Source organism: Aptenodytes patagonicus, chromosome 1 (genome assembly GCF_965638725.1).
Source record: "Aptenodytes patagonicus chromosome 1, bAptPat1.pri.cur, whole genome shotgun sequence".
Lineage (NCBI taxonomy): Eukaryota > Metazoa > Chordata > Aves > Sphenisciformes > Spheniscidae > Aptenodytes > Aptenodytes patagonicus.
The window spans coordinates 215,525,335-215,540,650 of NC_134949.1; the positions used below are offsets into that span (position 1 = coordinate 215,525,335).

The 15,316-nt window shown below is 42.8% G+C and overlaps 1 protein-coding gene across 2 annotated transcripts in view; it reads left to right on the plus strand.

Annotated features, from left to right (window-relative positions):
• The first annotated feature begins 205 nt into the window (after positions 1–205).
• The window catches only part of SESN3 (sestrin 3), a 45,627-nt gene continuing 30,516 nt past the window's right edge, over positions 206–15,316 (plus strand). For both annotated transcript variants that reach the window (XM_076328263.1, XM_076328264.1), the window contains exon 1: positions 206–331. In XM_076328263.1, coding sequence (XP_076184378.1) covers positions 233–331 — 99 coding nt within the window. In that variant the 5' untranslated portion in view covers positions 206–232. The remainder of the gene's footprint in view (positions 332–15,316) is intronic.

Consider the following 15,316-nt stretch of genomic DNA (forward strand, 5'->3'; position numbering starts at 1 on the left):
CGGCGGCGGGCGGCCTCCGGGATTGGCGAGGCGCGGCGGCGGTGGGCGGGGCGGCCCGCGCGGATTGGCGGAGCGCGCAGGGGTGTGCGCGGGGGGCAGTGGCCCGGAGCGGGGTGCTGGGGCCGCGGCTGGAGGATGGGGGCGGCCGGCGGCGCGGGCTGCTGAGCGGCGCGGAGCCACCCTGCCGCCACCCCCCCTTCCCCGCCCGGCCAGCGCCGCGCTCCCCGCCAGCATGAACCGGCTCGGCTCCGGCACCGTGGGCAGCGCTACCGCCGCCCCCGCCGCCGGCCAGTACCGGGTGTGCGGCAATTGCCGGAAGGTGCCGAGACAGGTACCGGGGGGGGGCCGCTGTGAGGCGGGGGGAGCCAGGAGGGCTGCGGGAGGCGGTGAGGTAGAGACTTGTAGAGGGCACAGGGGGAGCCGGGCGGTGGGGCAGAGACTTGGAGGAGGGGAGGCAGTGGCGTGAGGAGAAAAGGGCCATAGGGCAGCAGTGGGGCGGGGGGCTGAGGCGGTGGGATGGAGGGCGGGCAGTGGGGGGCGGTGGGGTGGGCGCTGGGGGGCACCTGGGGCGGTGTGGGGGTGTGGATGGGGCCTGCCAGGAGGTGAGTGCCTGGGGGTGTGGGGTGGGGGGTAGCGGAGGGGTGCAGGGCAGGGGGGATGTGGCCCCAGGTGTGCCGGGGGTGCAGAGGGGCGCCAGGTCCCGCACCCCCATCGCCTCCCTCCCCTTGGGACGGTTGTCACTTGCCCTTGCCCTAGGCTGCCCCCCCCCGCCGAGGGTTTGGGGGGCGCCTGGCCTCCCCGATGGCATGGGGGGATTGACTTGGGGCCCAGCGGCGCTTGGAAAGTTTATCCACGTATCTCACGGACAGAATTCATCACCGCGATCTCCGTCAAGCCTTTGTGCGGGGCATCCGAAATCAGAGCTTTGAAAAAAGAAAAAAGCACCAAAAAAGCCCCTGCCCCCCCCCCGCCCCCCCCCAGTCCGCTAAACCCCATCCCTACAGTTATCAGCAGCTCCCTTGCGCGGACCCTCTGTGCTTCAGGAGGAGCGTGATCGCTTTACCACCTCCTCTCGACATCTGCTTAACGGGGAGCATTAGTTGAGGTGCTTTTTGTTTGTCCAGTGCAAATGAATTAAAATTGCTGAGCTGTGCAAACGCGCCGAGTCTGAGCGCCCAGGATGAACGCGATGCCGTTTTTGGTTTTATTTTAATTCAGTCTCTCCGATAACATTTTGCACCAGGTTGTTTCTTGCAAACGCTAAGAAAGCCTGTAAGTCAATGAGCTCAAATATTTGCGCTCTTTGTCCAAAATCTGTTTTTCTTCCTCTGTGGGTCAGGCCAAGTGCCAATCAAAGTTGTTTTTCAAGCCTCTCTTCCCTGCAGTAGGACTGCTTTTTTCTTTCTTCTTTTTTTTTTTTTTTTAAGGGTTTGGTTTTTGGAAAGGAGGTGTGTATTAAGGGGAGGGAGGAGAAGAAACGTTAAAAATCGGTCAGAGAGAGAAGCAGATCTTAAAAATCGTGTTCCTCGAATATTTTAATGGAAACAAAATCTTATTAAATGTGCATGCTTGGTATGTGCAGTTATTTTTTCCATAAACTCTTGGATCATATTACAGTTGATACTTGGTGCTCAGCTCTTAGCTCAGCTTGCGAGAAATGTAATGGATCAGAGAAGCACACATCAGCAGAGTCTGATTTTTAACCATTTTGTTGCAGGATCAAATCCCTTCTTGGCTTTAACTTGCTGCTGTTACTGCTTTAAGAAAAACAAGTACTTAAAAGAGAGAAGTTCTGCGGGGTTAAAGCCTGAAACAGCTTCAGACTTGACATATGTCTAAAGACATACAAATTAACCAGTGCCAAATATGTCTGTGGAGAAAGCAGGGAGGGAGCTTGCTTTGTTCTGCCAAATAATCAAAATGTTTTGTTGACAAATAAAGTGGTGCTTGGCAGCACTTGTGGATCTAAAATTAAATTTAAATTATTTAATTTTTTTTTGAAGCTGTAGTCTCATCCTGCTGGGTAGAACTTTTTTTGTATACCTCTAATATCGGGGGGGACAGGACTAGATGTTACTTTTCTAATAACAGGGAACTTGCTGGATTAGATTTTTTTTTTTTTAAGTAATGTAGGGAGGATGATGGTAAAACATAGGTACTCAGCTGGGTCTGTTGAGGAAGGCAGCTCAGCGCTGTACTGCTTTGTCTGTGGTCATTTCAACTACTTTTGTTGAAAAATAGGGGAAAGAAAAAAGAAACTGAGTGACAGTCCATGAAACGCTCTTGAAATATAGGTGTTTTGTGCTTGCAGTGGTTGCACTAGGACATCGTTGCATCTGTGGTTTAGGCTGGACAATAAACATAGAAGTACAAAGCTTCTGACTACATCTGTAATTATTTAAAAGTTGGTATAATAAAAATCACTGTAAACTTTAACCTTTTGCACTTCATTGGCAAGCATACAAGTAGAAAACAGGAAAAAAAAAAAAAGGCTTGGTGGAAGTGAGATGCAAATTTGACCTGAGTCTCTGTAATAATCTTCAGATAAGTGCTGCCTCATCTGTTCTTTTGATGGTATTGTTCTTTTTTTTAATGCTGATGTGATAATATACTGGAAAAATGATTGGCCTTAAAACATGTTGAATCTCTTCTGCCCTCCTCAGTCTTAGGTTTTTATTTGAAGCCACTTGAATGCTCGCAGTTTAGGTTGTGCTGTTGTCAAAATTATAAGGGGCAAAGCCAGCTTTCTACTCGGTGGCCTATAATGCAATCTGAAATAGTCTAGCACGTTTGGGATTTTCATGGGTGAAGGTAGGTTTCTTTTTTCAACAGGGAAATGGGAAAAGCTAGATGCAGCACTTTAGGTTCCAGCTAATTTCAATTAATCAAAGCTATGTTTTATTACGGAAAGTTCTATTAGGGTAGCGCTAGAAACTTGCTAAGGATCCATGGGTTAAATTTGCTTATGAGGAAGGTTTTTCATATTAAAAAGATAAAATTTCCGGTTGGGTTTATTGTTATGGGACACTTCACATAACCAGATCTACTTGCAGAACAATTGCTGCTAATCAGAAGGGCTTAGACAGTCATAGATATGACAGCTATGTCATTATTTGATTTAGAAAAAAAAGACAACTAGTAATAGGTGATGCTGGTTTGGATTTGGCGAGTGAGCTTGTTGAACAGACAACCAAGGATAATGCTTTGACTCAGCTTAAAATAAATGGAAGAATGAGCAAAACGAGATGAGTAGCTCCAATTTGTGGGATTGATGGGCAGGCTTTGTACCAAAACTGTGTCATATCAGTATGGAAAAGTGCTCAAAATGGCCTACAAGTGCTGTAGCCAGATCTTTCCTAGAGGTGGCCAAGAGTTGCTGCCATTGCAGTAACCAGGACAGCCTGCAGCTTTCACGTTTGAAAATCCAACATATGGGGGAGTCCCTGGGCAGGGGAGCTCCGGGGTGTAAATCTGGAGGGGGTCTGGAGCCTGATGGAAACGCAAGGTTCTCCTGTCTAAACAAAATCAATAGCCCAAGCAAGCAAGAAAAGGATATATAGGAAGGGCTCAGTATTTCTTTGGACAAATAACTGCTTCAGGAGGGCTTTTAGGAATAAGCAGAAAGTCTTCAGGGAATGGAAAAATCCTGATACGTCAGGGGAGAGTTTGCCAACTGTTCAAGCCTAGTTGCAAATTGCAAAGCATGTGAAGTAAAAGGTTCTTTTACATGTACATACAAGTTGGTAGGATAGAAAATAAAATGAGTATACATGTGGTTCCAGGATTAAATATTTGTTTTGTGTTAGATTTCAGTGAGGGAGATACAAGGGCAATGGCAAAACGGGTGATTGGGGAGTGCGGTTTATAAGTATCCATCGCTGTTGGCAAGGTGGAAGTGAACCCAGCTTAGCTGACCCTCCTGGCTCGAGCCAGTCTCTGTGCTGGAGTCCTGGGTAAAGATATATGAAATCCAGGATCTGTTCCTGTTTTTCATAGACCTACCCAATCAGGGTGATCCTGTGAGAGGGAAATAGCCATCAATATGATGGACATAATTTTCAGTGCTCCCCATCTCGCCATGCCAGTCTCCTTCTTTAGCACAAGCCTCAATACTATACAAGTTACTAAGGCAAATTTTGACGGAAAAGCATACAGGTAGATGAAAAAAATATGTATGACACAATACCACCAAAAGTAGGTCACGCTAGAGTAATGTAGTAGTCTTCTGTTGATAAGACATCTGCTAGAGTGTCCTCTTCCAAAAGCTTTGGATGGACTAAAACTAGACTTCATTCATTAAATGTCTGAAGTAACGTCAAAGGTTGAACTCCTTGCTGCACTAGCAAGTCAGCTCAAATTAAACTTTGGGATTTACTAACACAAAATGTTCTAAATATGAAAAAGTTTAAGTGAGTTTGTAAAGTATTTGGACAAATTCATAATAGAAAAATTAAACGAGACCTGTAAATGGGAAATAGCAACACTTTTCCGGTATATTTTCTGTATGCTTTCCTGGCTGTTACATGTCTGCTATTGCCCCCTGGCAGTGACAGGTTACTGGGCTATAGGGACCTTTGATCTGACACATTTTGTCTTATTTTTTCTGTTCCTGTTAATTATAGAGGAGTGATTGGGAACTGGGGAGAGTGGGGATGGTGGTCTGCCATGCTGAAAGGAGAAGTCACCATGCTGAGAGCAGACTCCCCCAGTAGTTTTCGAAGGATCACTTTTGAAACTAATCTGGTTTAACGCTGTCCCGAATCATGATGTGGGTGTGACTGTTTCTAAAAGACGTACACAGGACAGAAGGGGTAAATGTTTGTCCAGGGAAAGAGCGGAACACTTCATAGAAGGCTGGGAGACCTTGAGCACTGGTGTAGTTAGAAGTGGGGTGAAATCCAGTGGTATGAAATGGAAGAGTTACAGGCTTGGCTATTTGTTACTCGTAACTTTTAATAAAAGCATCTCCTTGGAACAAGCAGGGAGAAGGATGTCGGTGTGCAGGAGGACCAGCAGCTTACTGTCACCCTGCAGGGCAGCATTGTTGGGGAGGAGGGAACCCAGGAAGGATGGACCCTAATTAAACAGGCACAGAGGTGAGCTGGTTGGGTGCTAGGAGAAACGGAGTACTGCTTTTGCAGGAGGAAACTAAGAGAGTTTGCTTTTTTTAATCCAGCAGAAACAAAGGCTGAGAGGGGATATGATCCATGTCTATAAATACATCCGATGGTAAGAGCCAGTGAGGAGAAATTAGCTCAAGAGCAGATGGATGTAAAATGGGTGTAAATACATTTCGGCTGGAAAATTAAAGTGTCCAGAGGTGTGAGGTTCTGGAAGAATTTGTTCTAGGTCTGGTGCTGTTAAAAAAAGCACCTACTTTTAAGATAGAAAAATGCGTGAACGTCATTAAATGATGCAGTGCTTACAATAGCACTAGCCTAGACTCAGGGAGCTGAGGTCATATCCAAAAAAAAAAAAAAAAAGACACTTTCATTCACTTTATTGTCCTGTGTGGGTGAGTAAGAAAGTAGCCCAAAAGTGAACCAAAAATAGTCTAATGTCAGGTCTCATAAGCCTGTGTAAGCTAAAATATGTGTCACCGTGAGTCATGAAGGTGCATGGAGATGCTGTTACCTGTTCTGTAGAAATCAAGAGGCCTTTGAAGGACGTCTTGACTATTTTGAAGAAAGTCAGCCTGGTTCAATCTGTTGTGCGCACAAGCAAATGAAAGTTGCTATGCCTTTGCTTGGAAAACACCTCGGGTTTTCCACAGTGCAGCATCTTTGTCATTGGGTTGCATAGTGTAGTTGGCTTTGGAAATCTGACCAACAAACTTGACTGTCCCAGAGAATTTTATTTTGTAAAATCAAATGATGTCTTCCATAGTTTGACCACTCTTAATAACAGTCTTGTCATGCTGTAGTTGTCTTAATTTACAGTTGCTTACATGGCTTTAAATCTCCAATGTGCCTCTTTCTAAAGGAGTTCTCAAAGTGATTTGCAAACTCTGGCATGAAAACCTAGCTCTGTTTTCATCGGCTCTAATTTTAGCAACTTTCTGTTGTGTAAAACATGGTGCCTGCCTTTGGTGTTTGTGTCTTCCAGTCCCCTGGAGCACTGCTGTGGTGAAACCAGCTCGGGTCACTCTTCCAGTAATCCTGCATGCACAGCTAGGGGGAGAAGATGGGTCTTTGAGGGTCCAAAATGTAAAGCTATAAACCAAGAGCAACAAACCCAAGCTTTTTGGGCAGTTAAGATTGTCAGCAACAGGTCCCTCACCCTCATCATTTGTTCTTACTTCTTCTGGAAAGATTTGGTTTAAAAAAAACCCCCAACTTAAAGAACAGAATTCTTTCCTGTGAAATAAATGCAGTGAAAATCCAGAGATGACTGTGGTTTCTCTCCTTCCCCATCCTCACGAGTTTTGCAGTAATTTGTATCTGTTCAGAGACTGACCCTTTTAAATAATTGTTCTCCCACCCCCCTGTGTAATTATTGGCTTCGTTGCCTGGAACTGGAGAGCGCTATTGCTCTTTGCACATGTATACTGGTCTTGAGGGTTCCTGGGTTCTTCCACTTGTGTCTTAAAAGCTAGTGTAAAAAATTTTCCTTGTATCTTTCTAGTCTAATGTGCTGAAAATGAGAAGGCAGAACTATTAAATTTTCATTAGACCTGTAATGACAGTGGCATGAGTGAAATGAACCTCTGGTGAAGGACGCTGTTTTGCAATGAAGAGCTGTAAGAGGTTGCCATATAGGAACCACGCTCATTTAGAATAGTCACTTTTATTTAAAAAAACAAAAGCAAAAATACAGTCTTCCCTGAATTACAGGGAGGGAGTGGAGGCGAGAAAGGAAAGAAAGTGGGGAGGAGGATTTTCTTCAAAAGAAACTTTGAGGTTTAGTGTTGGGAGTGGGTTAGCCAAGCGTGGAGGTTGCCCTCTGTTAAGACTTACTGCTGCTGGTAGGAGTGGTGCATTGCATTAGCCAAATTGCAGGCTGTGGTTTGGAGATGTGGACTCTGTGAGCATTTGCTTTAAATTTATGCATATTACTTAATTAGTGCTTCAAATTTCACATCTCTTTAAATGGCGGTGTTTTGAAAGCTGAAAAAAAAAATATGGTTCGTTAAGCATCCTTGGTTTTTCCTCTCTCCCGCATTGGCGAGGGAGCTGTTAATACTCATTTGGTTCTTTATTTGAACCTTTTTTTCCAGCTAGGGAGACTTGAGCGGAAGAAGATAGTGGTATAATTCTCCCCTGGCTTTGCATAGCTAGGGGAGTTGGTCTGGATATTTTATTATCGGATTTCTATTTCCAGGGCTGGAGAATAAGAAGGGATCGCAAGCATAGTTTGCTCCGCCAGGCTGAATATTGGCTTTTGCCTAAGTGGGTCAGGATAGACTGAGGGGAAAAGGGGCGTTTTCAGTAGAAAAGAAATTCAAATTGTCAGGAGGGAGACCTCAGTTAATGAGAAACTGCACATCATCAGCTTTGGAAAAACCTGTATGGAAATAATTTATGCTGTTTAATTTCTCCGTTCTTTGCAGGTGTTCCTGTTTGTATGCAGAGGTCCTTTCCATTGTTGTCTCTGCAACCCAGCCTGGTAGTCTGTGTGCTTTAAGTAGAAGCTATAGGGAGTGTAATGCAGATGACTCAAATATCTTGTGGAATTCCATTACAGGGAGGTAGGGATATTCTCTGCAAACAATTTTTTTCTGACTGTTTATCTATCAGTCGGTCCATTGAATGCATTAGGGATAGTTCAAGAAATTTTATGGGTTTCTTGGTACGCCACCCTGGGCAAGCTAGTGTTGCTGATAATAGGGGGTTCAAGGGGTATTAATTTTAAATGGTTCTCTTAACCACTAGTTTCAAATTTTTATTATAGGATGCTTCTTGCATATCAGACGTTGGATAACTATCAGTTGGGGCAAAATACCAGTGTAGATGATAGTTAATATTGCATGTTTAGGACGCGGAGAAGCTAACTATTTTGTTCCTGGTATAGACCGTATCAACCATTGATTTATTCAAATATCTTCAGTCTCGCATCTTATTTAAATTGAAAGTAAGACGTTTTGAAGCACAGGCTTTTTTCTTCTAGGGCATAGTGCTTGTGACAATCAGGGACTTAAGTCAGGGAGGGGCTGAACAGGGTGTAAGTAATGGTGCTCAGGGTAAGAGATGGAAGTTGGTGCTCTTAATCTAGAAAGGCGTCTTAAATCTTTCCTGAACGTCCCTGGTTACCCGAATTAGAGTAAGATAAATAAGCAGATACAACTTCCTGATTAAACACCTATTTTTTTTCTTGTTAATGACTCTCTTATATTTCTCTCAAGCTAAGCATCTTGTTTTGTTGCAATGGATTTCTAATGGATTCTGAACTCAGCACCCAACCTAGTGAACCTGGTAACAGTGTGAGGCTACCTGCAGTCCCCTTCCTCAGGGGATCATGTGGGAAAAAATAATAATGGAGAGGAACATGAAGTATTCCTGGCTTCATGTGTTGTGAGTAGGCTGCAACTGAAGGGATAAGCCTGCATCACGCAAGAAGTAAGTTCCTCATGGAATTGCTCCATATTGTGTGGTTAGTGTGTGGGCCACCCTTTGGGTTGTGGTTTGTCTTCCAATGTACACAAATGTTAGGTTAACATGTGTGAAAGCCAGGAGAAATCGCATTCTTGAGAATTATGTGGAGCCATAGGTCTCTATTATCTCTTCAAGTGCAGAAGGTATTTGGAAGAAAAGTAAAAGGTGACTTTAAAATCAGGTTTTCATCTAGTCAGAATGAGCAATAAACTTGTAAATACAGCCAGTATGTCTCAACTGCTGCACTTTGGAATCAAAATGCGTAATTGTGTATCTGTTTTAAAGTGAATTAAACTTGAACTTAGTTTTGACATGAAACTAGAGAGGATTGTAAATTCTTTTAGAGTCAATTGATACTTTAAAGGATCAATTAAATTCTTCCTTAGAAGGTAGGAGTGGTTGCAAGGATGACTCCTCACTTAAGGTTTTCACACAGAAATGAACATTAAATGTGACTTGTAGGTTACTTGGGAATTAAGAATTTGTGCTTCTGAGCAATTCCACACAACCTAAGTAAAACAGAGTTATGTCGATGATAACGAAGAAGTACTAGCTGTCTTGGTGTAAGCCATTCTTAGAGCAGTACAGAGCTGCTTACTCAAAATTACCTTTTATCTGTCTCTGGGCTGTCTATTACTGCATTGGATTTGCTCTGGCTGATACCAACAAAACAATTGAAAGCCAGCATACGTTCTCTCCTCTGTATGAATTGTGCAGTTAAAAACTATTTGAGAAGACAGTATCTTAACAGCGTTGAACCTAATTTAATAGCATGTGCTTGTAAATATGTTTAATATCTCCTGCTTTAGCATGTGGTGAAGGGAATATAGTTACTTTATTAGCTAAATGTATCTGGAGGGGTTTTGGCCATATGGTTCTAAATCTGTTTTAATGTAATTATCCCTATTAACTGAAAAAATAAAAAATATTCCTTCTGAGTTGATTGACATTCTTCTCAGTAAAGCACCCTCGTTGCTGATTAGAGGTGTGGAAATAGTAATTTGTTCTAGCATTTAGAAATTTGATTAGACCTCTAATGAAATGGAGCGCCTACACGCTGTCTAAATATTCTACCTGACACCAGTTGGATCTCATCCAGCATGGAAGAACACTTGAAATGTTGCTTTACTACAATATGTTTTGTGTCTTGAAATCAGCTATGCTGCCTGCATGCAAATACCCACTGGCTGTTGGGTAGAGTGAACCTTGGCCCTTCCTGGAAGTCGGCATCAGGATTTGATTATTCTGCTGAGCACTCATTGCCTTACTGCAGTAACTAGCTTAGAGTTAGAAAATTAAAGCAACTGTTTATGTGGAAGCACTCATACTACTAACTTCATAAGCTGGACTTCAGAGTGGCTGCACACATATGTTATATGTAGTATGAAGTGCATATGAGGTAGAAGCATGCTGTTAAAGCTCACAAGTTGTCACTGTTCTTGTGTAGTAATAAGTTGATAACAACACACTATAAATGAAAATTTAAAGTTAAAGCATCACATTTCTTTCCCCATTATGAGCTGGCTTGTTCTGTTTCCTCCAAAGGCTGATTGAAACACCCATTGGGTGCCGTGGCAGCTATTCTAGCACCTGTATTTTAAGTCCTCTTTAACTCAGTTGCAGCAGTTTTCGCTCAAGAGCACTACTGCCGGAAAACTGCAAATTAGGACTCTTCATTAGCAGTGGAAACTTCCAGTCCCTAGTGGTAGGAAACACATTAAAACAATGCTTCAGGTGCACAATGTCCATTGGTCAACAGTTCATTTTGACTGGTTAGCTTCTTTCTCTGAAATACAGAAGATACGCTCTAGTGCATCTGAACTAGAATCAGATACAGCCTTTTGTCTTCTTCCTTATAGGTTTTTTGTATTCTGTTTCTCCACCATATTTAATATTTTTACGTTTTGCAGTCTCCACATTTAAACAAATACAGTGGGCGTGTTGAACCAGAAGAACTCAAGCTAGTTTATGCTGTATTAATGCTTCAGTAGACTCCAGAAATTTTTTTCATCTTCTGTTCCTTCCAGAAAACCCAAACAAACTGTTCAATTACATTAATAGTGTAAGTAAGTTTTGCATTACTGGGGAAAGATTGGACGAGGCAGTAACATCAGGGATCATGCAGGTAGAACCTGCTTTGAGATAAGTGACTTCTATTCCAGCAATTTAAAACTTGTTGTCTCGCTTCAACAGAGACAGTTGTGAAGCTGGTGCTTCACAAGTAGTTAGAAGAAAAGGTGTGTTGGTTGAAAAGGTCAACTGTAGCGTAATTAAAGGCTGAAGGAGCCTGCAGCCGGTGTTGCAGTTCTTCAGGGGAGACGGAGCTTGGTGCTTGTTACACCTGAGCAGAGGATGAGTGGAAAGAGAGCAGTCTGCACCAAGAGAGGGTATGTTGGAGCAGTCTTTCACACATGGCTTAGAAAAGCAAAATGGGAATGGAGGTTGAAGGAAGGTCTTCCTCCATGCCCCTGCTCTTTAGGTCACTTATGCAAAAGGTATTAGATAAAGCTGTAGTTACTTGACCTATTTATCCAGCAGAAACTTGCAGTACAAGCAAAAGCAGTTTGACTATCCAGCACTGTTGCTGTTTTGTATGGGACACTCCTTTGGGTTAAGCTGTGCCTCATGAATACTTACAGGCAGCATCCAGCCATCCAACATGAGTAATTTGACTTGTTTGAGAAGGTAGGTCTATGGCATCGGTTCTTGTTTCCCAGAAAATTTGGAATACCCATTGCATGGTCTAACTTTTGTCTGGACGGAGCTAAGCTGGCTGCAAATAAAGGCTGTGAATGTGTCTCTTAGGAGCTGGGCTTACTCTGATGCAAAGGTCTTAGTTTGGATTTGGTGGCTTCATTCAGAAAAAGGGCAAGTAGGCTGGAACGCAGTGGAGGGTCTCATTAGGCAATGCATGTTAATCATTCTTCCGTAGCTACAGAAGACATTATTCAGGCAGGGTATAAAATAAGTGGTTTTATTATTTCTGTAGTACTTGCTGGCGATTTTTTGTACAGTCATTAAGTCACTAAAATGTAGCCAAAAGTCCTCGTAGTCATAGGCAGTAATCTGAGGAGACAGTAGCGCCTGTTAGCTCTGAGGTTGGAGGTACATCTAAAGTTCTGCCAATCTGCTGGCCTGGATGGCTGAAGAGAGCAGGAATAGCTGATCTGTCTCTGGACATGTCTCTGTATTTACATGCAATAAATCTTCTCTAACAGTTACAAGTCTTAATTTTTGAAAATCAGCATCTCTTTTAAGCTCTGTCAGGAAAATACATTTCTACCTTAGGACTTTGCTGCCACCAGCTCAGCCACGTTAAGTGTGTTTTGGAGATTGTATCTCAGTAATGACTGACTTTGGTAAGACGTAGCTTAAGATGCAAAATGTTCTTTAAAAAATAAAAAGAAGAAGAAAGAGGAAGAAACTGCCTGACTGCAAGTATTGTTATGGTCGTTCCAGCAGATCGGTGGCTTTCGGATGTGCTACTGAGATGAAGCCTTTCCTCTGTTGGTCTCTTGCCCAAACCTCTCCCAGACTAATCAAACAAAAAACAGTTAGCGTGTCAGCTCCTTGCTCATTGTGAAACAGTCTCCAGCCTTTGCAAACAAGACTCCTTGGAGAAATAATTTGCCCTAATTGGTGACTATTTTAGGATTTCTTATCAGGTGAAGAATCAAAAGGGCTCACCTGTGTTTTTTTTGTCTGTGGCCCTAGCACAGACAAAATCCATAAGATTTCTCTGGACTTCTTTCAAGGAGACCGTGTAAGAAAACTTATTTCAGTAAACTCATATACATGGTGTAGATACCACCTCCTTCTGAAAAATGCTTACGAGTCAACTAATCAAAAAAGGCTTAAACTCCTGGCTTAGACAGCAAGGCGCTTGCTCTTGGAAATTGTACCTTTAGGCTAGAGGTAAAGCGTGTTAGTCAGGGAGATTTTATTTTTTGTCTGGCACGTTCTTTCTGTTTGAGTCATCGACCAAAGAAAGACGGCAAAAAAAGGTGCTTCTCTTAAAACAGGATATTGCTCCCTTTGGACATCCAGAGGGACTATCCCTTTCCAGGCAGAGCTGTGAGAACAGCATCTGCGTTCCTTACGTTATCTGAACTGTAACAAAGATGCTCAGTGGTCATCAATTGTACATGAGCATTCGTCTGAGAAACGTGTGCCAAGGGGGCTTCTCTTTTTTTTTTTTTTAAAGTTTTTCAATGGATTAACTTTTAAAATTTTAAGGAATGTCAGCCACAGGTTCTGTTTGCTATAAACTAGAAACCTTATGTCAGCCTCATGTTTTAATATTTTTATGTTGGCTTGAATTTTACTGTGAACAGCTTAGCTAAAGTTCTTCATGGTGAGGTAGCATAGCCAACGTTTGCTTATATTCTTCCAGGTAGATACCATCAATCTAAACAAACATCATCTGCCCATCAAGTGAGCAGGGAGGGTGCAGTATTTACATTGTCTTCATGTTTTAACTCTTCAGGGTTTTTTTTTCTTAACCTTTTTCAGATCTGAATTGGTGTAACTTCTGATGAGGCGCATTCAGAAAAGAGGAAAAATAACATTTGCTTCCTAAAAACAGTGTTAGTAAATAATTGAAGTGTAATGTACTCAAGATTATGAAGTAAATTATATGGTACCACCTGTGTTGAACAAACAACATAGGAATGTGCCCACCCAGGCACTAAGGAGCTCCATAATGTGGACTGCAAGCACAATGCTTGTTTCTCCAACAGTCCAGTTTAGTTGAAATGTCTCTTTGTTTGGGTGATGCCAATTCCTATCTATATTAGAAATTATATTTCATTTTTTTAATAGCATTTGTAGAATAAATAGTATTCTTGAACCAATGTGCTGCAGATATATAATATAACAGCATTAGAGCAGGTATAGTGGGTGAGATTGAAACTCAGCGTCCTGTCTCTTGACAGTGGCCAAGGGAAGGTATCTAAGGAAGAGGACACAAAACGGAGCAAGTTCATTGTGTCACTCCCTCGGCACTGTCTCCCAGTCTCCAAGTATTTGCAACTTGAAAACTTCCTGAGCTGGAGGTGGTTTCTCCATATTTAATAACTGTTCTTGCATTTCTCCTCTGTGAGCTCAAGCAATTCACTTTTAAACACATGCCGACTTCAGGTGTCCGCAGCATCTTACAGCAAGGATTCCCACAGTTTAGTTGCACATTGTGGAAAAGGTTAAGTGCCTCTGCTGGAGCTTGTCACCTGCTGGATGGTTCCTAATCCTTTTATTGGAGGTGATAAAAGCACACTATGCGTGGACTGTGACAGCCAGGAGGCAATCAATTAAAATATCTTGACATGCTTGTGACAGCAAGCTCAGCAGTTCAGAGTAGCTTTCCAAGACTTAAGCTACTGTGTTTCACAGTCCTATGTGAAAAAGATGGCAGAAAGTTAGCTGCGGGGCTCCAGTACTGAGCTGAGCATATTTCCCTCTTTTATCTGGGTGAGAGGATTTGTTTTTCTGAATTTTGGCAAGTTACTTCTATGACTCTTAAGATAGTTCCTGCACACAGATTTAAAATAACTGCTGTGATCATTTTGGACATAAAATGTGTGGGGAAAGCAGTTTGAAAACGCATGCTTCTGCCATCTGCTTGACTTTCTTATGTCTCAGAATAGAATTTGGTTTTATATAGTACCTGGTAAGTGAAAGGTGCTTGGGAGCATGTTTCTGTAGCAGCGTATTCTGGGACACTATTTATTTGCTCAGTAGTAGTTTTTACTGAGCTGAAAACACTACAAGGACACAGACTTATCAAGAGGGAGTGTCAGCAGGGACCTGTGGTGAGTTTATTTCTGGAGTGTGGGGTTTCTGTGATTTTACCTTTTCCTTGAGATGCAGCGAAGAAGCACCTGTGATACGCTCCAGGTAACGAAATGCTCCTGTACAGCGGGTGTGCTGCTCTTCTGCTAAAATTCAAACTTTCCACTTAAACATCCTGGTTCGATGGTTCTCATCAGTTGGCTGAACAGGGGAGCAGGCAGAGCGCATCGCCTCCTGCGTTTTAAGAGAACAGCTGCAAGAAGTGAGAGCTCTAACCAAGCAGTGACATTGCGTGGTGAAATATTTGATGAAAAGTAGTGGAAGTGCCTGGGAAGCAGGACTGTATGGTCTGAGATTGCATAGCTACAGGTCAAACAGCTTTTCACATTGGAAAGATCCTCAACCTTTGCCTTCTTGAGTTAAACTCTCTGGTGGATTTCCACACTTGCTAGTAAAGATTTTTCAGTGTTTGATAGTTAGTAAACATGTAGTGTTTGACAATAGTCATGAACATTGCTTGACTAACACCTCAGCCAGCAAAATACCTTGTGTGGCCAGGACACCAGTGCAGCCTTATTGCTTCTGATAGCCTATCATGCAAGTAGTTGAAGCTGGAAAGGAAACAATTTTAGCAAGCTGGTGCAGAGGTCAGAGCCCAGCTTCCTCCCCTGCAACTGCGGGGGGATTGAGATGCTAATCAGAGGAGGATATTGTTATTATTTTTTCCATTAAAGTGCAAAGGTAGGACCCTATATTTGCTGTGAGCAGATCTCTTTATGATACTAGTCAGTCTGAACTGTCTAGCTTCATCATTTCAACTGAAAACTCAGCAGTGGCTGAATTAACGTTTGTCTGGTTTCTCAAGCAGGTTGTACAGGTGAGCTCCATGTCCCTACCTGACTTAGGAGCTGTTAACCAAGGACTTCTTTAAAACTACT